The 21,861-nt window shown below is 37.3% G+C and overlaps 2 protein-coding genes across 4 annotated transcripts; both read right to left on the bottom strand.

Moving 5' to 3' along the window:
• Positions 1-2,052: 2,052 nt before the first annotated feature.
• LOC148999960 (U-box domain-containing protein 45-like) lies at positions 2,053-5,599 on the bottom strand. Of its 2 annotated transcripts, XM_089141100.1 has the most exons (3): positions 4,991-5,599; positions 3,968-4,900; positions 2,053-2,903 (listed from the first exon to the last, which is right to left on the bottom strand). In XM_089141100.1, exons 1-2 carry the CDS (start codon positions 5,515-5,517, stop codon positions 3,985-3,987), a joined length of 1,443 nt encoding a protein of 480 aa, XP_088997226.1. In that variant the 5' UTR covers positions 5,518-5,599; the 3' UTR covers positions 2,053-2,903; positions 3,968-3,984. The 2 variants fall into 2 exon arrangements, with proteins under 2 accessions (XP_088997226.1, XP_088997225.1); XM_089141099.1 differs by lacking the exon at positions 2,053-2,903 and having other exon boundaries at positions 2,933-4,900.
• Positions 5,600-12,534: 6,935 nt separating this feature from the next.
• LOC148999961 (small ribosomal subunit protein eS12-like) lies at positions 12,535-17,304 on the bottom strand. Of its 2 annotated transcripts, none has more exons than XM_089140638.1 (5): positions 17,197-17,296; positions 16,870-16,917; positions 13,493-13,790; positions 13,028-13,093; positions 12,535-12,921 (listed from the first exon to the last, which is right to left on the bottom strand). In XM_089140638.1, exons 2-5 carry the CDS (start codon positions 16,875-16,877, stop codon positions 12,862-12,864), a joined length of 432 nt encoding a protein of 143 aa, XP_088996764.1. In that variant the 5' UTR covers positions 16,878-16,917; positions 17,197-17,296; the 3' UTR covers positions 12,535-12,861. The 2 variants fall into 2 exon arrangements, with proteins under 2 accessions (XP_088996764.1, XP_088996763.1); XM_089140637.1 differs by having other exon boundaries at positions 12,536-12,921; positions 17,210-17,304.
• Positions 17,305-21,861: the final 4,557 nt, after the last annotated feature.

The raw sequence follows: 21,861 nt of genomic DNA on the forward strand, positions 1-21,861 counted from the left end.
TTTTAGCATCTTCCCTACATCGTGGTGTGCTGGGAGGGAGAGGCTAAGGAGGAGCTTTAGTACATGTTGAAATGGATGAGAAACCATGGCACTTTTCAGAAAACAGCTATTAGAGTTTGATTTTGATTTGTGAGTCCAATTTCTTTTTTATGGTTCATCAAAAGATTTGATATTCCATAGTGAAGTAAAATTCAACTATTATCTTGTCTGTTTATGCAAAACTTTCATTCTGTATGTTGGAAGAAGAAAAGTGAACAGATGGATGTTATGAAACCTTTGGCTAATGAAATAGGTTCCAAATATATTGATTTTGGATAATAACCAGGTGTTAATTTTCTCTTAATGAATGATAGGTATGGTTTGATTTCTTCACTTTCTTCTTTCTCCTTTCCCTGTTGGTTGTGACTTGTGAGGGTTACAGTTACAACAGAAGTAGCTCACGCCTACAAAGGGTTGGGGCCAGGTTTAACTTGGAAGAGATCGAAAAATATTATGAAATTTAAACTACTATTTGAAAAAAAATGATCAGGTAGAATTTAACAAAAATAAGAACAAATGAAAAGCCTTTTTGTCTATTGTCTTCATCTTTGAAAGTTTTAGGGGTTCGGTGTTGGCACAAAGTAGTAGAATCCTCCCACAAGGTTTCTTCTAAAGATTGAAATGAGGTGGTTGGGGAGCAAGTCAGTGATTGTTGCTGGTATTGTTGGAGTTTGAAGTAGGCCAATCATCACGTCGCTGTTGTCGATTGGTTTGCTGGAGTTTCCACCCATGCTTGCACATGATTCAAATTGGTTTTTAGACGTTGGAATGAAGTACCATGAGTGAGAAAGGCTGTGGCAACAATTTTATTGGTTGATGGCGCCGGAAACGAAGTGGGTAATGGTTGGAGGCTAGGTTTAAAGTATCGGACATCGAGTAACGTATCGGGCAGGTGATTTTAAGAGACGTATCGTCCTGTATCGAGTATTGTATTGTTCTGGCTAATGTATTTTAGTGTAATTTAATGGAGAGATGTATCGAGATGTATCGTATCGGTTGGGTCAAATAAAGATACGTATCGGCTAGTATCATATGGTGTTGTGAGATACTTTAAACCTTTGATTGGAGGTAGTGCCATAGAGTCATTCCGGCAGCTATATTAAGGCAATGTTACACCAAAGTTGGCTTAGGGTAAGAATCAAAACTAGAGCTGGGGTGTTAGAAAAACATAGCAAAATGCACAAGTAAAGAGGACGTAATGCATTTGGACTAGACCTGTATACAGATTGGTTTCGGCTCGGAAACACTAGTATCCGATTCCAAATACAATTAGCAAAATTGCAATTTGAATCCAAATCAGGTAGAAATTTAGAGACATTCAAATTTGAAACTTTATTGGATATCCGATAAATTATCCGATTATTGATTGGAGATTGTCCTTTTTTTTTTTCCCGATTTCCAATTACCGGTTTTTGAATCCGATTATTAGCCCCTTTTTTAGAGAGAAGTGTTTAATGGAAATTATCCGATTACCGATCACTGTTTTCCGAATCCGAATATCATCCATTTTCAAAGAAAAAAAATATTGAATACTTTACTCTATCCAGATATTGTCCGATCGGATAAGCAATGGTTGCTTGGCGGATGGATATGGACATTTTTCGGTAAGAAAATTTTCAGACACGGATACCTTTAAACAAATATGAATTTGGAGGTGGATTTCAGCTATCCTTTTATAGGTCTAATTTAGACTATTTGGCATTAGGGCGTGGGCCTGTAGGACTGTGAGGACCTGGTGTAAGTGCTCTGGCCAAGTGCTATTGAAATAAGCAAATCATCAAAAAAAATAATAAATGGTCGGAAAGAATGTCATTCATCATCGTCTAAAATTTGATGAGGCATTGGTTAGGCCAAATGGCATGACCAGAATTCAAGTTTAGTGGTACGTTGCAGGGAGATCAACCTTACAAAAGAACCATGCACCGACGAGTTTATCCAGAAGTTCATCAAAAGGTGGATTGAAAAGCAATCATAGATGGTGATGGCATTAAAGGCCTCCATAGACGATGCAAAAATGCCATTGTCATCCTTCTTGGTAATGAACTAGAAATCATAATCTACCCTTTTTCTACTGCATTCTTGTTTAGCGTTGTGTTCTACCTCTTCTTTTTTTTTTTTGTTCGACGTTTTACCTCTTCTCAGGAAGGAGAAGAGATGTTTTGTTTTGTTTTTAACTCTCAAATAGCGCTCTTTCTTCAGAAACAAACTCTCAATTAAATACAATATTTCTTCAAAACTCTGTGATGTGGTGTCCAATATGTGTACAAAAGCAGCTAATGGACCTACTTATACTTATTTCATGAAACTGTTCATTCATTGGCGAATGTTTTGTTCTCCTTCGAAGCATCCCTATGCATTTGAGCAATTATGTAGGCCTTGTCCCTACCATGGCATCATTAGAACTGACTGATAGACAAGAATTCATATGGTCGATTCTATTTAGTTGAAACACGACTTGTTGATTTTGTTGACATACCTCAATGTATCACAGCCATTTGCAATAGCTACTCACTTCAGCCACTTGGGTGTAACCAAGCCACAACCCATGCTAGGCATTCTCTATCAGTCACTGTACGCCACTGTGATGCTCATGTGTGTTGCTCAGAAATGGGCCTTCATATGCCCATCCCGGTTACGGAAGCTTCATTGGCATCAGTAAATAGACAAGTTAAAATCAAAAGGTTTCTGCTTTACACCCATGCTGCCCAGTGTCCCCACACATTTACAGATCTGTAATTTAGTACTTTCTTGTTCTGTTTACCACTCACCAAGCTTATATTTTGTCGGCAATCACTTCATGTAAAAAAAGTATTCTCTCCAAGTGTTAAAGCCAAGAAGCTTCCTTTTCTTTTCTGCCTTGGATTCTGAAAGATCTCCAAAACGAATTCCAAAGCACGAAACTTAGAATCCCTTCTTTCTATGAAAGCAACAATAGATAAGAACTTATATGCATAAACTAATCAAAATTGCAGGTGGGCAAATGAGATTCCCATGGAAGATGTGAACTTTACATGGACCAGGGAAACTATAATAACTCACTAGATCGACAAAATATTATATTATTCATTACACATGATGTTAATACAGATAATAGTCCAAAATGTCTTCTTTTCCTTAACTAGGGTTTTTTATCTAACAACCCTGCAACAGTTTCAGCCGTTTCAGTTTGATGACCATAAAACAATTGCAGAGCATTAATTTTAAAACTCACAAAAGTATATTCAACTCTGAATTTAAAACTTCCAAACCCATTAAAAACCGGGGTTGGATTGGCAGCCCAAGATAATTGTATCTGTATTTACACAAAAAATTCAACTCTCAACTACAAAAAATATAACATACAAGGACTCAGACATGGCAATTTTTTTGTTTTAGAAACATGAATCACCTAACTTCAACAGAAGGAATCAAAGTCATTGAAAACATTTCCAGATAAGTAATGAACATTGAAAAGTTGATATTTTAATGAGCCTATCGAGTCTGTTGACATATTTAAGATCTGTTAAAGAACTTAATTTAATAAGCACCATTAACTCTGAAACTTTTGACGATTTAACATTTTATTGGAGTATATACGATTTAACAACTATTATCTTATTAAAATGAGGAAATTTTGAAGGAAAAAAATAATAATAAGGCATGCAGAACCAGCAACACTATTTGTGAACACATGCTGAGCTAGTGTCGCAGAAAAAGTCGACATGGATGTATCAGGAAGACAGGAACTATTATAATGCTATAATTATCAAATTTATTAATTAATTTTACCAAAACCTGAACCAGTTTAATTGGCTAAACACTAGCACTTCTTTTTGTAAGCATTGGGTCTAGGTAAAAGATCAAGAACAGAGCCTCAAAGATCGGTTCCACCTGTTTCCAGAACAGTGTTATTTGATAATTTTGAAAATCTCAGATTTAGAAGAAGTACCCGTTTTCCCTCGCCTTTTAAAATGGTAAGCTCTTCGAAGTTGATGTTGAGGTGAGAGACTTGAAGTGATCAGAAGGAACGAAATCATGTATCAAGTTTGCCCTCTTCACGATTCTTCTCATGTTGTTCTGCAAGCTCTGCTGTACCAATTGCTTCACTGCTTTCTTTTCCTCGCTCATCATTTTATCCTCTTCTTCATCCGAGGTTTCCTTCAACCTACTCGGACCAGCCGAAGACGATGATGACCCACAAATAGGTGCCGACACTGCAGCCCCATAACCTTCCGGAACATGCTTCCCTTTGTCTATTCTGAGACATCCCAGTATTCTTGAAGCCCTCTTCTGTGCTAATGTGCTACCTAAAAGCGTCAATTCAAGCAGAGAAGACACAATTCCTGCTTCAATCATGGCTTGCCGATCGCCATAAGCCTTATGGGCCATCACCATTAAAATGTAACATGCCTTTTCCTGACAAGTCGGCGAGTCTATCCAATTTAAAACGTCGATCAGAATCGGAAATGCTTCTGGGGAATCGCTAATAGCTTTCCGTCCTTCTGGCCACGAAACTACATTGCTGAGGATTGAGAGGACTCGTTCACTCAATTTCATATCTCCGACGATGCTTAGGAGGTAAGAAACGAGATTCGTTTCCAGAATTTGGTTGATGTTTGAACTGGAGATGGAAAGGTTATACAGAGCTCGAAGAGAATCTTCCCTTTCTTGAAGGCCACTCTTGTTGTTGTCCACGTTTTGAAGGGTTTTCACAAGGAAAGGAATCGCACCAGAAGAACCAATGATTGGTTTATTAGCGTCAAGAGCACTCAAGCCGAGAAGATTCGCAACAATGGCTTCGGAAACGGACGAGGTCGGTGACTCGTCGATGAGCTTAAGCATCTTGTGAACAGAACCTGCTTTGACTATAGCTGCTTTGTTCCTGCAAAATCAGAAAAACATGCAAGCTACAAATGACACAGAAAATTCAACTTAAGCAACTAAAACAATGCTATAAGATGAATGAACTAACATATCATTTCCAATCCCTAGATTGAGAAGAGCATATAGCGAAGCGATCTGAATATCTTGATCGTTAGAATCAAGCATTGCTACAAGAAGAGGAATCACTCCAAGCATAGCGAGAGTCGATCTCGCCTCAGAATCTTCCTTCGCAAGTCTCCTAACATCCAGAGCTGCTTCCTTTTGCAAAAATCCTTCATCAGACTGTAATCTCTTAAAAACTCCTTGAAACTCATCAAAAACTTCAGCATTCCTCTTCGTTTCGACCTCAGCTTCAACTACTCTGGTTTCCAAAGTTACCGACAAGTTCAAGATCTCCGATAACGTCTCCGATCCTCCTTTCCTTTCCAAATCCGTTTGCTTCAGTGTCGGCTTCTGAATCGGAGATGAAATGGCACCGCCTTCTTTATTCCGACGATGTTGTGAACCACCGCAGCGCATCGTATCCAAGATTTTCCGGCGAAAGGCTGGCCATAACCTGAAATTTCGTCCGCCGGAACGGTCAAGAACCTCGTCATTCTGAAGAACCTTCGCCATTCTCCGATCAGTTTCGAAGTGAAGAGCTACAGAAAACGATCATCATTGCTCAAAGAGTGACTGAGAGAAGCAAAACAGAGCAGAGCAGTGAAGTGAAGAGCTTCTTAAGGAAGCCATGATCTGTGCTGATATATTATTAAAAAAAAAAGGGAAATAAATTAAAAATAAATGGAAAAGAAAATTTGCTCTTAGAATTCGTTATGATCGGTGCCGTACAATCCATATTAATCAAAGTGGGGTCCACTGGTGGGTCAATCGTTAAAATCTAGTGGAGGATTTTAGTTTTGTGCATGTCTTTCTTTTACGAGCTTTGATGTCAATCGTTCAAGTCACATTGTTTGACAAGCGTCTTTTGTCTTCATTGTGCAGGAACTCGGGTTGTAAGTTGCAACCGGGTTCCTTTGGGTCGGGTAAAAAGAGCCCGACCTTAATCTTGAATATCCTCAGTTTTATTTTTTTTTTTTTAATTTTTTTATATCACTTATCTCCCCCATTTAGTAATAATATTACTTTATCTCTCTTTTTATTTGATAAATGTATCAGATCTCTCTTTTTTTGTTTCTTTTCTTAACGTTTTCACTTAAATTGTATCTAGGGGTGTAAACGGATCGGATAATGGTAATACCATACCCGCATCCTATTACATTCGAACGAATTCTAATAATATCCTATCGGTTTTCGGACGGATTAAGTCGGATTCGGATGATAACCGGATAATTATTTTCTTAAGAAGATTCTTTTAAATAGGCATGAATACAAATTGAATACAAGTTTTCGACTACTTATTTACATCTTTACCATTTTATTTGTGAGGGGTAAGCTTGAAATTTAAAAATTTAGCAACTTTGAAAGTTATTTTAGTAGAAAATCACAGATAAAAAATTTATAAAATAAAAAAAATAAATATAAATAAATAACATAATCAAATAATTTTGTTCGAATGGATAATAATCGGTAAGAAATGGGTATACCATATCCGTATCCTATTAGTAATCGGACGAATTCAAATAACTCTTAACGGGCCAAATGCGAATTAGAAAGCGGATTTGGATTATCCATTTATACCACTAATTGTATCTTTATTATTAACTTTTTTTTGAGTTTTTCGTGTTCTTCACTTAAGTTAGGCCAAAACTCTATTACCTGCATTAAATAGCCTAAATTACATGTAAAGAAGGACCACAAAATCGCAGAAAAATGAGGTTTACTAGATTTGCTCGACTTGGGTTTCTTGAGCTCTAGTGATTGTGGTTGTTCTTGCAAGAAATTTCTTCACTCTCCTCAGATGATGTTGGATTTGCAAACTTGCTTTGATCTCCTCCGAGATGGTTTTTAGACGGTTCTGTGTCGTTTTATTTGTCTTGAACAACCAAACCAGCATCGATAAAACACCTCAGGATCTAACAAACAAAAGCTCTTCTGTGGATTCTGTTTCAAGTTTGATCGAAGCATTAACCGAAGCACGAAACATTGAATCCACAATCAGAGCCTGAACCAATAGGCTCTGTTTCTGACACCACTCCAGAGGAAGATGTTGCTCGGTATCTTATGATGCTCTCTAGGGATATATGGATAAGAAAAACAAGAAATTGCACAGGCAGAGAAATCAATGGAGGAATCGGATGATTCACAAGAATCCAAATTCCCAACTCCAACCATAGTAGGCTACACTCTTACAAACCTTAAAGTTTCGAAACACAGAGTTTGAGTGGCGATTTTTCGCAGACATTTTGTTGGCTTGGCGATTTTCTGGCGATATTTGGTTAATCTAGTTTTTGAGGGATTTTTTAGTTTGGTGAGTAGCAAAAGCAAAATATTGCCGTGTTTTAGTGATATTTTACTTAAAAATTTTCCCTTGCCAGTAACTTACAATTAAATTACATCTAGCCTACAACTTAACAGTTTGAGTATTAACATGGTACATTGTGTCGCCGACACTGGGGCGATATATCACCGGGGGCGACACGATTCCCCTAGCGACACAATATTTACAATATAGCGATGATATATCGCCTTGTGTTGGCAAAATGTCGATATATCACCGAAAAATCGGTGATATATTGCTACATTCACATATATAACAGTATTTCATTCGTTTTTCGCCGATTTTTCGTTAGATTTTTGCCAAAGTGAGCGGGACCCGTGTCCGTCGACAACAATATGTGAAGCATGAGTCATACTCAACATAATTGTATAATGAATTATAAACTTTAGTACATCTATTTACTAGTTGTGTATTTGTGTTTTGTTTACATATTTACATTAGTTTATATAAATTTTCCAAACTTTCAGTTTTGCCCGCATATAGCAGGATATGTGCTAATTATAAACTTTAGATTATGTGATATTTTAGGTCAAAATAACACTTCTAATGTGTTTAAATAACACTTTCTATGTGTTTATTGGCTTCAAATTAGATTACACGTCAAATTTCAGGTCAAAATGACGTGAAATACCCTTTGAAACAGGGGTTCGATTTTTCATCGAACCCCTTGCCAAAAGTCGTCCGACATCTGGCGACATGTCGCCCAAGTCACCGTGTTGCCATGGTTCGACATGGCGACACCGACCGACATGTCGCCCAAGTCACCGTGTTGCCATGGTTCGACATGGCGACACCGACCGACATGTTGGACCATGAGTATTAGTTGATTTCTAATATAGAATAAAACAAAATACCTTTCTGATGTTAAATTATTAAATTAACCTTGCGTCTCATCTTATGCTTAACCCTCTTCTCACTCCTTTTTTCTTATACCTTGCCGAAAACCACCACACCCCTTATCCCTTTCGACCACCACCGCCGCCTCTATCTTTCCCTTTCATAGTTCACCCACCACCTCATAACCATTAGTGTGTGTGCGTAAAGGTAGGGTACCGAATGAGAAGATTTTGTTTTTGTTTTTTTTCGAATTTCAATTTGCTTGACTAATTATAACCTGCAACAGAATAATGGGGATACTCACATTGATTTCGTGTGTGGACCGGAGAATCAAAATGGCTGACTTTAGGTTTAGGGACCATTTGTCCTTTTTTTTTTCTTTTTCTTTTTTGGATAGGATGCCTTATTTTTTTTATTTTTTATCTTTACACCTATATATTTAACATTTAGGTGCTGCTTTGTACCAAATTTACGTTGATGCCACTACTCAAGGATCAAAATGATTTTCTTCTTTTTTTGGTAATTAAACTAGCAAATGATTTTCTGGACACGTCAGCATGCAAAATGGAAAAAATGCAAAGGGTGGAGTTTCAGGATGACTATTGTAATTAATAAAGTGATTTTCCACTCTTATAAAAGAGAAGTAAGGTTTCGATATCGAAATCTTGTGAATGCAAAAAATTCTTGTTGGGAGACTCACCTACCACAGCCAGGTGTGCGACCCAGGTCGAACACCGGATTAGTCAGGGCAAAGCCTTAGAAACCGGAGTTGGCAACAAAAAAAAAAAAAGAACGTAAAGTAGGTTTCCTTGCCCTTAAACTTTGACTTAGGTAAAAGTCTATAATAGGGGTTGGATAGAATTTATACATATCAATATATTTTCTTTAGGTTTGCCAAACTTTAGTGTTGTTTGATTTTTAATTTTTTTTTTCTTCTTCCTCTTATGGTAGTTCTTTTGGGTTTTTTTTTTTTTTTTTCTCTCACTTGTTATGGATTTTTTATTATGATTTGTACGAAAATACTCTTTGGGGGCTTTCTGAGGGATTTAACATTTGTCATGATGCTCCTTCAATGGCCTAATGACTCCTTATGTAACAACCTTACTAGATTCTAACATGATGTTACCATATAGGACTTGAAACCTAAACAACCAAACATTACTAGACTATATTTCCATCAGGAGTATACTGGAATCTAGAATCCATGAAGATGGTAGAGTGGACCTTGCTAAGGTGGCCACGGTGGAATCCGAGAGGAAGAAAGGCCTTGATTCAGTGGGTTTAGGAAGATGGATTGCCTACTTTCAAGGAATGCACATTGTGGCGACAAGGATCAAGTAAAACGACATGCTTAAACATTCTACCAATTGTAGTATAGCTAGGTTAACTCCAAATTATGATGAGTTAGGGTTGGATTTGAAACCAAGTCCTTATGAAAGTCCTTATGAAAGCCCTTCAAATCTAGAAACCATTGCAAAAAGAATTAAATCAATTAGATTTGTTTCGAACAAATTATGCCCAAAATATTGTGCAAGACACAAACCTTGCTACGATAAACAAAAAGTGGTGGGTCGATCGGTTGGCCAACCAAGATTTGATTTACAAATCTTTGTTGGTCAAGGGTAAGAGCAACTCTTGCAATCTTTGTTATGATAGGCAAGAGCACAATCTAAATTTTTTTGTTTATCCTAGGCCAAGAACACCCTCTAACCGATTTAATCTACCTAAATTAAATGAAAATATAAGATACAAGAATATGGTAAGAGATTACCTAACAAGCGGTGTGACACTTTACCCATTGTGTGTGAGTGATGCAATGTTGGATGGATGCACAAGATGAGTATATGCACCACCAATGAAACTCCAAAAACCTTCAATCATCTCAAGCTTGGCTCTAGTGAGCTTGCTTTGACGCCTTGGAATATTCTTCAAGGGTTGAGAGAGTGTGAGAAGCAAAAGCAAGTGAATCTTTTAAGTATTTGAGAGCTTGAGAGAGTGTAGAGGGCTAGTATTCAACGCACAAGATAAAAGTTCTTAAATGGGGGTGGTCGGGCTTATAAAGATGACATTCAAGACATTGGCCATAGAATAAACAGTCAAATATGGTGCACCTTTAATTTAAATATAGTCGTGGAAATATAGCCATTAGGTTTTGAGTGCTTAGATGGATTGCCGTCTGGGCAAATGGTGCATCATTGGCTTAAATGGACCTATGATGCACACAATTCTCAAGGTGTCCCGTCTGCAACACTATGTGGATTTGAAGGGCTTTTTGGTCCTGCTAGCCAACCCTATGTCCACTTACATTCTACTAACATGTCTTAGGTCAATTCTAATTACATGACACACATGATTTCAATAAAAATGAATGCAATTACATTCAGTTGTGCATGGAAGTGTCCTAAGTCCTAGTTTACCAAGTCTTGTCCTTGAGCTTGAGTTAGTGCAATTCTAATGATAATGAGTTGATTTCCATTCTTGCTCTTGAGTTTTCTTGTACTCCATTTTTCATGCTTAGCTTGATTTAGTCTTCTTGTCCATCTTGACTTAGTCTTCATCATTTGACTTGATCAACATTTTTTTGAAAACATTGGGTTCAAAATTATTAGAAGACTTCTTTATAGAGGAAGAAGATGTTCTTTCTTTGATCTTCCCAAGAGCCTCTTCTCTTTTACGGCGGTTATATAGAGAACGGATTTGGTATTTAGATATTATTCGTATCAGTGGTTTGGTCAATCATGATTGATTGGTCGACTGTGTAAATAGAAATCATCCCTAAATAATGAAGACATAAATATAAGAAAGATCACACTTGGCCTTGGACATCTAGTCTTGAGCTGGGTTTGGTCCATTTGATCTCATCTTCAATTAGGCATATACAACTCAATATAACCATTAGTACATTATATTTGTTATCATCAAAATTAATGAAAAATAATGTGGCTTGATGTGGCAATACTGACAGCATTTCCGTGCGATCGACTATCACTCGCTATAATCACAGATTGGGATTAGGGCCCACTGTACTATTGTCACAAACACCTAACCTTAACCTATGTCTAAGAGTCTAAAACACTAGTTTGAGAACGATGCACAAGTGGGGTTTTTTTTTTTTTTTTTTTTTTTTTTTTTGGCCAAAATCTGATATACTAAGCTCTCCGGGTGGGAGACCCGGACGTGAGACACCCACTATCCGAAACAAAGGGGTCTCAAGTCTAAACCCAAACCAAGTAAAGCTGCTTAAAAATCAAGGTGATGGGTTCTGTGCTGGATCTAAGATATAAGCGTTGTTAATGAATTTTCTATACTACAAAAGCCGGTTTTTATGTTATAATGCATATACGGTTGTGAAGGAGAGAACGGATGCATGAAATGAGACCTGGTAGATATGCTTACAAGATGAGCAATGACAGCAGTAGTAATAAAACAGACTCGGTAATCCCTGCATTTTTATCACGATGAATATTATTAACTCGCACGGATGCATGTTTACCAGAGACTCTTAGAATCACTGTCTCACTCCTACCCTATACCCACGGTACTTGATGTCGGAGATATATCGCCTAGTCGCCCAAGTCCGACATGAAACAAGCAATCGAAACGAAAGGTACGAAATGTCACCGGAAAATTGCCGGAAATCTGTGATTTTTCGTCGAACCGGCAAAATGTTGACGAAATCTCTCCCTCTCTCTCTCAGTTTGAGACGGTGTACTACAGTCTTCTCTTCACTGACTTCAGTCTACTCTCGCGGACTGCGGCTGCAAAATGAGTCGATCGAAAAGGGATAAGAGAGTTGAACAGAACAGAAGAAACTGAGGAGCTTGTCTGAGAAAGTGTGCTGTTTGTGAAATGACAATCCCTGTAATTGATCTGGAGGACTTCCCAGGGCAGTCTCAGGCGCTTCTAAGGGCATGCGAGGAGTGAAGATGTTTGAGTATGTTTCAGTATGGTCAACCACAAGATTCCTTCTTTCGCTATTATCGGAAATGAAATCGGTGATCGGCTAATGGCCACCTTCCAAGGAAAACCCCGAAAACCCCGCCCCACTAAATGTCTGCGAAAGGTCGCCGACTTTTCGGGGTTTCGGTGGTGTTGCCGCCACCGACACGGCAACACCATCCGATACCTCGGACCTTGCCTATACCCCATTTTAGATTTACTCTTTGTTGTAACGAGTGTTCAGCGGCAAATCAAACCCCTATAACCAGTGTGGATGAGAGGATCCAATCCAATCCCCTTTAACATTTGCAAGCCTTGCCAAAATGATACGTGAAGCACGTTACCAATACAATAGTCTATATCGGTCCTTTAAACCTTTGTGAGGACAATAACTAAAGAACTTTTCTGGTATAAACAATAGCTAAAGATCAATCAAACCCCAAAATGACCTTCATTTTTCTAGTAGTTCCTGTTATTTTGTAAATGCTTTATAGGAAATATATATTAAGAAGGGATATAATTGGCACAAACTAAATCCACATCAAAAAATATTGCACAACAATGACAATTAACTGCATTTCCTCCATTCTAGCTATGTAATCAAGTAGATCAAAAATTGAAATTTCCAAACATCTGTTCAGAACGCTCTCAAACAGCAGATGGGCGAAAATTGAAGAAAAAGGTTCCTAATGAATGACTCCAGGACAAAGACCTCAAATATTGTAGCTTCTCACTAATTTAACTTAATGCGACTTCACATACTCTTGAACGATATTAAGACCCTCAGATTCTTCCCCATAGTCCTGCACACAAGTAGGAAAACAAGAAATGCCATAGGAGAAATAAACATTAGATGAATCCTACAAGACAAATGGGTTTAACATGAGAGTCATTGTACTCATTACTCACCTTCACGACGACACAAGAACAACCAACCACCTTTCTTGCTTTTCCCTCTGAGTCAATCTTACACAACTACATAATAGGATCAAAGAAATAATCTGTTAATCAGATGCCATTTACTAGGGACATGAATGAGCAAAAGAAGAAGTCGACAGCATATGGAGTCCACATATGAGTTCAAACACCTCCCCAATGGGTACCAAATCCACCAGAGATATCTATCCACACTCTGTTCAAATTGACAGGTACCTGAATCATCAGGCAAAGACTTCTTCCCAGCGAAAAGGACTTCAAATAACCTAATCAATATTTAACAGAACAAGATGCCAAACGAGCAAGGTGCTCTGATCTTTCCAATGTGCCACTAATTCCACACCCCATGTTTTCAAGATAGCAACAGGTAACTCCCCTCATTATAAATCAGGTTGGAGTCTGATGGCTCAAAGAAATATTAAACTAGGATATACTTACCCCAGCCCATTCGCCGAGAGTCTTAGCACTTGGAACAGATATTAAGCTCACATTGTGGTCTGCACAAAGTGCTCTGACCAATTTGACATAATCTGGCTGGTTGCAGTCTTCTGCAACTACACAGAGTTGTGCGGCATGCTTCTCAATAACTTTAGCACCTTCATGTAGCCCACGGGCAAGCCCCCCATGTGCCAGTGATTTCTTCAACACAAGTTGCAAAGCTGTCATTATATCCATGGGCTCGCCAATGGTGGGAGCCGGCTTTTCAACTGCTGCTGCTGCTGCAGTAACCTCTTCACTGAATGTATAAATGAATAAATGTGAGAATCATGCTATTTACCAATATTAACTAGTGTAGTTTAAATATAGAGAACACAAAGTAGGTGAAAGGGATCAAAATAAATGAACAGTAGTTATTATTCCGATTCAAACACATAGCTACAGCTAAGCCAAGAGAGAGTAAATTTATTTGCAATTGGAACAAGCAATTCACACATATTTTGAGAAATTTTATGATTATGCATTTCTATTGACCTATTGAAACAACACACTTATTGCAGACTGCCTGGTTGAGAATAGAAAGTCAAGTCTTTTCATGGGCATGTGGATCTTGGGCTGCTTGATATTGTGTTTTTTGTTATAATGGCACTTAAAGTGAGCATAAGGTCAATAGGCAACGTTGACAGTTTGTGAATCAGATTATGGCTCACAACTTATATCACAGCTCAGTTTTAGGCTCTTTTTGGTATCACTTTTCATCATCATTTTTACTATTTCATAAAGAAACAGCAAGTAAGAACCACTTTTGACCGAAAATGAAAAATTGTTTGGTCACTATAAAATGAATAGATCATATAACAAAAATTAGTTTTAGCAACTGAATGTGCGTAAAAAGTCTTTACAACATATTTTATGAGTGGGGCTTAGATCAACAATGTGGGTGACAGAGAAGCCTTCAATGGCTTCAGAGATGACATCACTGACTGCTGTGAAACCAAACCTATGCAAGATGTGAGGTCCAAAAAGCTGGCCAGTTCCACCACAGAGAATTAATGGGTTTGGAGAGCCAACTCAGCCTTCGATTGGGCCACTGCAGTGTGCATCTTCCAGTTTACAGTCCTTGCTGGACAGGCTATCAAAGCTTGAAGGAAACTGGAAGTGAAACACTAGTAGAGTCTCCATTGGGAGTTGCGATGTTGTTAAGGATCCCAAGGATCTACTGGGCTAGAGTAGTGTAATTGCTTCCAATTGCATTTTCACAGTGGATTAGGATCTGCTCCATGCGATTGGCATCACCAAAGCTCACCAGTACCTTCTGGTAGGGAAACCAGGCAAAGACCTGCTCATGTGAAATGGGTTCTTGTTCATGGTCACATTTGAACATGGATTAATCACTGCATGGTGCAATGGAGGTGAGAAGTTGATTCACTGAATTGCATCATAGACTCAGGAGAGGGAGAAAGAGTTAGTCCACAATTTCATCAGATAAGATAAGAAATCAGAATAAAAAGCAGAGAAGGAAAGAGACAAGACTTGTAGTGGTTCTTTGGGGGGGCATCCATTGAACGGAATTCAGCACAATAAATTAATAAATTGACAATTTAGCTTCTTGGTAGATTTTCTGTACTACTGAAGAAAAAAAGATTGAACTTAACAAGATTAGTTGGAGTGGAAAAACCCATATCCCTATAACTTCGTAAAAGTCAAATTGGGCAAAAGCAAGAACACTTTAGCCTTATCATCAGTCTCTCCAGCTTTTGGAGGAGGTTTCATGGGAGACATGAGGCTATTTAACTATGATATTACAACTATTAGCCTTTTTTATTGTACAGGTATATCTTGTCCATGGCTATGAAAAAGTCCAATCTCCCTTCTCCATCATAGGTCTAATTGTGAGAGAGGTTAAGGAGTCATGCCAGAAAGAGGGGCCAACATTTTTTGGAAGTTTTGGTATAATAAGGACAGAGGCAAGAGCCAAGCAGGAGGATATGCAACAGAGTATAAACCAAAGATGGAGCTGCAACAGAAGGAAGGAGAATGAAAGAGATGGAGCGAGAATGGGCTTTTCAGTGGAAGGATGAAGCAGAGGGAAGAAGAATGAAGAGGACAGGGTTGAGACTGAGCAGCAGGAAGAGGAAGCAGATGGAGCGATAGAGTGGGAAGAAGAAGAATGGAAGAGTATGAGGGAATAGGGCGGCAGCAGCGAACGGGAAGAGGAAAGCGCCAAAAGAAAATCCCAGCCACGGGACGGGGTTCCAACCCAAAAGATTTGGGCCAGCCAAATAAGTTAGTTATAGATTTTTATTATGACAAAGTAAATAGATAAAGTAAACCAGACTACATATTGTCAGGAAAGAGAGAAAGCCAAGGCTTTAAGCCTAAATTGTATATTGATGTCTTTTTGTCCTACCAATTTCAAATAAACAATTTTGACTTTTCTCAAGAGCTTTGGAGCTGCTAACATGCATAAAGGATTGTTATTCCAGACTGATCTCCCTTCTTTTATTTTTTTTTAACCTCTACGAACCAGGTCTGACCATTCATCTCTTCTTCTCTGACCTTACTACCATATTATCTTGTAACTCCTCTAATTTCTTCTCTGATTTCGTTTTTATTTTTTCCTCTGTTTTTCAGATATTTTCAATTTTAATTTTATTTTTCCTAAAATTCATCTATTCTGGTACCATACAAATTCTAAATCTATCCAGGACTGTAAGCACAGGATCCAGACTCATTCCAGAACCTTGAACTGCAGCAGAATACAAGAGAATAGGATACATATATAAAAGAAGGGAAACCATTTTCAGGCCTGCATATCCAAGAGGCCATCCACAGAACACATCATTATTTGTGCCATAAGTAGGATAACGTGGGATATCAGATTAATGGACTCCTCAGAAATGGTCGGAGCACGGAGCACTTGCCAAATTAGTGACTCAAAATAATGGATTCATGGGCACTTCTCAAATTACTGAGTCAAAATAATGGATTTATACCAGAATTCCAGATCTACATTGTAATACACGGGTTAATAATGTACTTCTCAAGTATGCAAAAGCTTCCCTTCAAACAGAAATTTACCATCCATCTAAGAAAGTTTAGGTGACAATTGTTACAAGGAATGTCAGTTTTTTAAGTCCTTCAATAACTAAAGAACTGTAAGAAAACTCATTGGAGAATACACATAAATAGGGCACAATAACTAATGTTGAGAGATTAAGCGGATAAATCCGACATAAATAAATTTTCAGAAAGACAAATACAGATACATATCTGCACTTGTATGATCAACCATAGCACATAAAAAATCTCAAGTTATACTATATTAAAATAGTTACAAACAACTGACTCAAACACAGCAAGAGAGAATCACATACCCTGACATTTTCGCTGTAGAAATTTGGATCTAAAACCTCTTTCTGTGGCTAAAAAAGAAGCAAATGAGTAAGATTAGAATTGAAACCAATTAAGCGTCAAATTCAACCCAAAGAAAAGAAAATCAAACAGAAAATACACAAATCTTTATCTAACTGACAAAGAATGATTTTTTCGTTCGAAAAGTAGAAGATTTGATCTTAACCCAGATTCTATGAAGCAGTTGAATGGTGTAATCAAACACTCACTGATATGTGCAGAAGCAAATCTGAAAAAAAGTGAGGAAAAATAAAGAATTAAGAACAGAAGCTGTGATAGATTATAGCTACCAGTAGTACTCACCTCCAGCAACGAGGAAGCTATCCCAGTTCTTTGAGCTCGTGGCAGAGACCTGCGGAAGACGAGATGCAGCCTTATATCCTAGCCAAATCAGAAAACAAGTAAAGAAACCCTAAAACCCTAACCACTGGGAAGTTACTGAAGTGTCCTTATGCATCAAAACCATTTGGGCCATTACCGAGTCGATCTATCCGACCAGAATTTTAGCCGGTCCAATCTGTTCCTTTCTTCTTTGTTTTTTTATTTTTTTATTCTGTTCCCTTGAGAATTCAGATCCTGTGTTTGGTTCATCACTGGTTTAATTATGGATGTGATGAAGGCCAGTGTTTGATATATAGTTTTTAGTTTTTATTTTTATTTATATAAATGTTTTTGGTAGAGTTTTCTATAATTTATGCAACCTAATTCTATTTATAAATAGTTGGAAAAATACAAAAATAAAAACAAGTTGAGAGTTGAGACGTGTTTTTAATTTATGTTTGCGATAGTTTTTAAAAGGCATGTGCTTCTAAATTGTATAATTGAAGTTAAGACAATAATTTTGTAATCTTGTAGAGTTTTGCTCACCTTGATTCTTCTGATCCATAACACCTAACATGTTCTAGCATTATTTCTTCTTCGTTTTGATTTTTGAAATGTTTAATTCCTTCATTCCTCCAATCCCTTTAGCAGCTCTCTACAAAGATAATCAATTTTTTTTAGGTAGAAAATAGGAGATGCAGAAGTGGTGACCTTGTGCCCATTGCTATGTAATGTTCAAACTCTTGATTTTGACCCATGCAAGCATTAGTCCTATGAACTACCAATGCAAGCATTGGCCCCATTAGCAGAGTCCGACTAGAGGCCTAATATAGTCCGCATAAGCGGATAGTGATTCCATGCCCAAACCAAAGAATACACAACTTCCCAATGCAAGAAATAGAGGAACAAAGGAGATTCAAACATTTGACATGGAGGCTACCAAACAGTTTGGGAGTGAGCTTTTGGAACCACTAGACCACTACTCGGATAGTACTTATTGAATTTTTCTATTATAAGGCAATTCGTTAATTTTTTATCTCAATTTTTTTTATATTGTATTTGTGTTGTAATAGCAATGATGCACATGTATATGCACACATGATGTGTTTCGGTTGACAATTTAAATGTATTGCAATAAAACTTTATTTAGATCAAGCTTAGTAATGATTTCTTTACAAGTTTTTTACCGGTAATTCACTTAAGTGTGGGTGAAACTCTAGTCTACCTTCTTAAGTGGGAAACATTATTGGTTGTCCATTTCCGACAAAACAAAAAATTACCCATTACCATTGTTAAATTTTCTCACATTTTTTGTAAACTTTGAATTTAAAATGAAGTTATTGCCTTTAAGGTGGGTAATATGACCATACTGCCCCCATCCCTCTCACTCGCAGTGTCTCTTTCCTACCCAACAAGGAGATTTGTGCGTATTTAAAAATGTAAATGAAAAATAAAAAGCTCCCATGATGCAAATAAAAAATTTAGTATTTACCCTTAAAACCAACATATTCATTCACCATCATTTGATATTTTGTTGTATAAATGGCATAATCTTAACTATGGCACCACTATAAATAAATAAAAAGATGAAAGAATATTTTGGTCATAAAGTGATGGTGTGTTCTTATTGTTTATTAGATATCAAAAGGGATACAAACACAAAATGACCCTTTTTTGGATCAAGAATGACTTGGATCAAGTCTCAAAGGGTCCAAATGAAAATTATTACCCCATAAAAATAAAAAACGCTTTCAAAATCCTAAGATGGCGCATTTTAGGTTTTTAAGTGATATTTATGATTTCAAATGGGTAGAATTGTGACAATATCAAAACCAAATGCTGTAAAAGAGTGTTCTTTTAGGACATTATAGAAATGTTTCTTAAGGACTATTACATGAAACTAATAGATTTGTTATTAGATCATGTGCTTCCCCCCCCCAAAAATTTGTTTATCCTCCTTTGATATGAATATGTATGTCATGTGCATTTTGAGTAAATGGGATGAGAAGATTCAATGACGAGTGATGTTGCGGTGAATTTGCTAAACCCACCATTTAGGATTTTAATTGAAGAAAGAATTAAGGGAAATTAAATGTTCTCCGGCATAATTGTTTACGTGGAATCGTCCTCTGCCTTTTCTCTCAAGGGCTTCTTAGGTTTTTTTCTTACTAAAATTGCTCGATATTGCCATCTAGAACTCTTAACCGAGCTCTTCAATGACATGGCTGAGGGGTGTTCTTCCTCCTCAGCTCCGCGTCTCTATTTGTTGCTTATGCCAGGTTGGCATTGTAGCTACAACAGATGCTCCGACATCTTCATCGGATGATCCAATGATGCTACCAATTCTCTAAAGTGTATGAATATTTCCAAACATTGCTTAAGAGTCGACAACATCCACATTCCTCAACAAAACTTCAATATGTGTTGTGTTGGGTGATTTTCAATAGGGCAGCTTTTGGCGGTGGGGTTTGGGGTGGGTGATCTCCAGTTGGGGGAAGGGGGAATCTCTTCACCCATCTCCATGAAAGGTATTTATGTAAAATTTTAATCATTACCTTCTATGGGTGTATTTTGGTCATTTAACTTCCAAAATTTGAAATTAACTGACTACTATTCACTAGCATTAGAGACCCTTATACATAAATGTAAGGTTTCTCACTAAAAGGATCCAACAATATTTTATGCTTGACTGTAAGAGAACCCACACATAAATTTCTCTAAATTCTAACATTAGACTGTCAGCCACCTAATAGGTAACTTAGGGGTTGTATGGAAATGAATTTGGCACACTTATTATGTGCCATTTGCCTAATTTGGCACAAAAGTCGCTAAAATTTTGTATGGTAAACCAATCTAAAAAAGATGTGTTGGTTCAACAAAAGTGTGTTGAAGAGGGTGTTTTGCACACAAATTAGTTGTGCCCAATAAGCACTTCTTGAAAAAATGCGATATTTCCTTTTTGAAAAACGACTGCAAGGCATTGATGGAGGGCATTGGTGTATTTTCACCTTATAAACATGAAAGCCATAGACTCCTCCACTCTCTCGCATCTCTCTGTGCTTCATTGAGTTCTACCGCAAGCCCTACATTCTTCCTAGTTGCCATCATCGTCCAACTAGCGAGTTCAACAGTCGATACCTTTACTTCATCATCTCTCCTACTCCCAATAGATCGCAAAAAACTCTATTCCTCATTGTTGTCCTCCAACCAACGAGTTTAGTAAAACTCTATTACTTTGTGTCACTTTTGGGAAGCGAGAGATTCATTTGTCCAACCAGCGAGTTCAACAAAATGATGATCCAAACTGCGGCTACTCTCCTTCTTTTCTTTAAGGAAACATCTAAAACAGAGGAACCAAGCAGAAAGCAGCTATCTCTTCTCTCCCTTCAGTTCCACTGTGCATTTCCTTGCATTTTTTTTCTTCATTTTTTCGACTAGTTTGTTGTTTTCTTTTGATTGGACCCCTTCTCTTTCTCAGTTACGAAGACAAACAAAAGAAACAACAAAAGTCACAGAGAGTGATAATAATGTGATGCACCTCTTTCTCTTCTCTTTCTATAAAGCTAAAGTAGCCACTATTTGTTCTAATACTTTTTGTTTTTATACACATTTTCAACTCTTGAGATTATCATTTATGTGATGGATTCAAGTGCTTCGATGTTCATCAAGTGTGTTACAGTTAGATATGGAGCTATTGGGAAGACCTCTATGCTTATTTGTTATACAAATAACTAGTTTTCCACTGTAAGCCTTTGTTTTCACTCACAGTAATTCAATTTTGGCAGTGGCAAATGAACAATTTTTGGGGCTTTATATGGGGTTTCAAGGGTTTTTGCTTATATGTTTTTTACTTTTCTCTAATTGGTGATTTTATAGTTCTGAATTATTTACATGGGCTTTGACAGCTTTCTTCAATTGATTCGTCCTTTTTTTTATGAGTTTTTTAATATGTTAAAATGTTAGAGAGATTTATCTCAGTAATGCATGTATGTTTCAATGTTTTCCATAGAATACAAAGGCTTATTCATTTTCCTTTTCTTTAAGGAATTTAATATGTCAGATCCAAAGTTGAGAAGGTCTAGGGATTCAGGGGGGGGGGAATGAAATGGTTCATCCTTTGTTTATGGGTTTCAACATTTTCCTTTAAAAAAGAATAGTTAAATATGTTGAATGCCCTTATTTGAACATGTGATCATTGTTTGAGGCCTCGTATATGAACTAGAGTGAAAACTCTTCCAATCAAGGCCTCAAATATTAAGATCATCCAGATTAATTGGCCATAAGGGCTCCTATATGCCATCCCTAAAATCTGTCTCTGTTTTGAGGGAGAAAAATCATAGGGAAGACAAAGGGACAAACTAGCACAAACATTTTGTACATACCATACAAGATTCTATACTCACTTTGCCAGAAAAAGTGCCCAACCATACATGATTTTAGGGGTTGTATGGCAATGATTATGACATACTTATGATGTGCCATTTTTTCCATTTTGGCACATAAGTCACAAAAATCTTGTATGGTAAGCCGGTCTGAAATTAGTGTGCTGGTTCAACAAATGTATGTTGAACTGGGTGTTTGGCACACAAATTGGTTGTGCCATTGGAGCTTCTTAGGCACAAAAGCAATTATTT

The sequence above is a fragment of the Hakea prostrata genome, chromosome 11 (assembly GCF_041222555.1).
Source record: "Hakea prostrata isolate BN-2017 chromosome 11, UWA_Hpros_2, whole genome shotgun sequence".
Taxonomy (NCBI): domain Eukaryota; kingdom Viridiplantae; phylum Streptophyta; class Magnoliopsida; order Proteales; family Proteaceae; genus Hakea; species Hakea prostrata.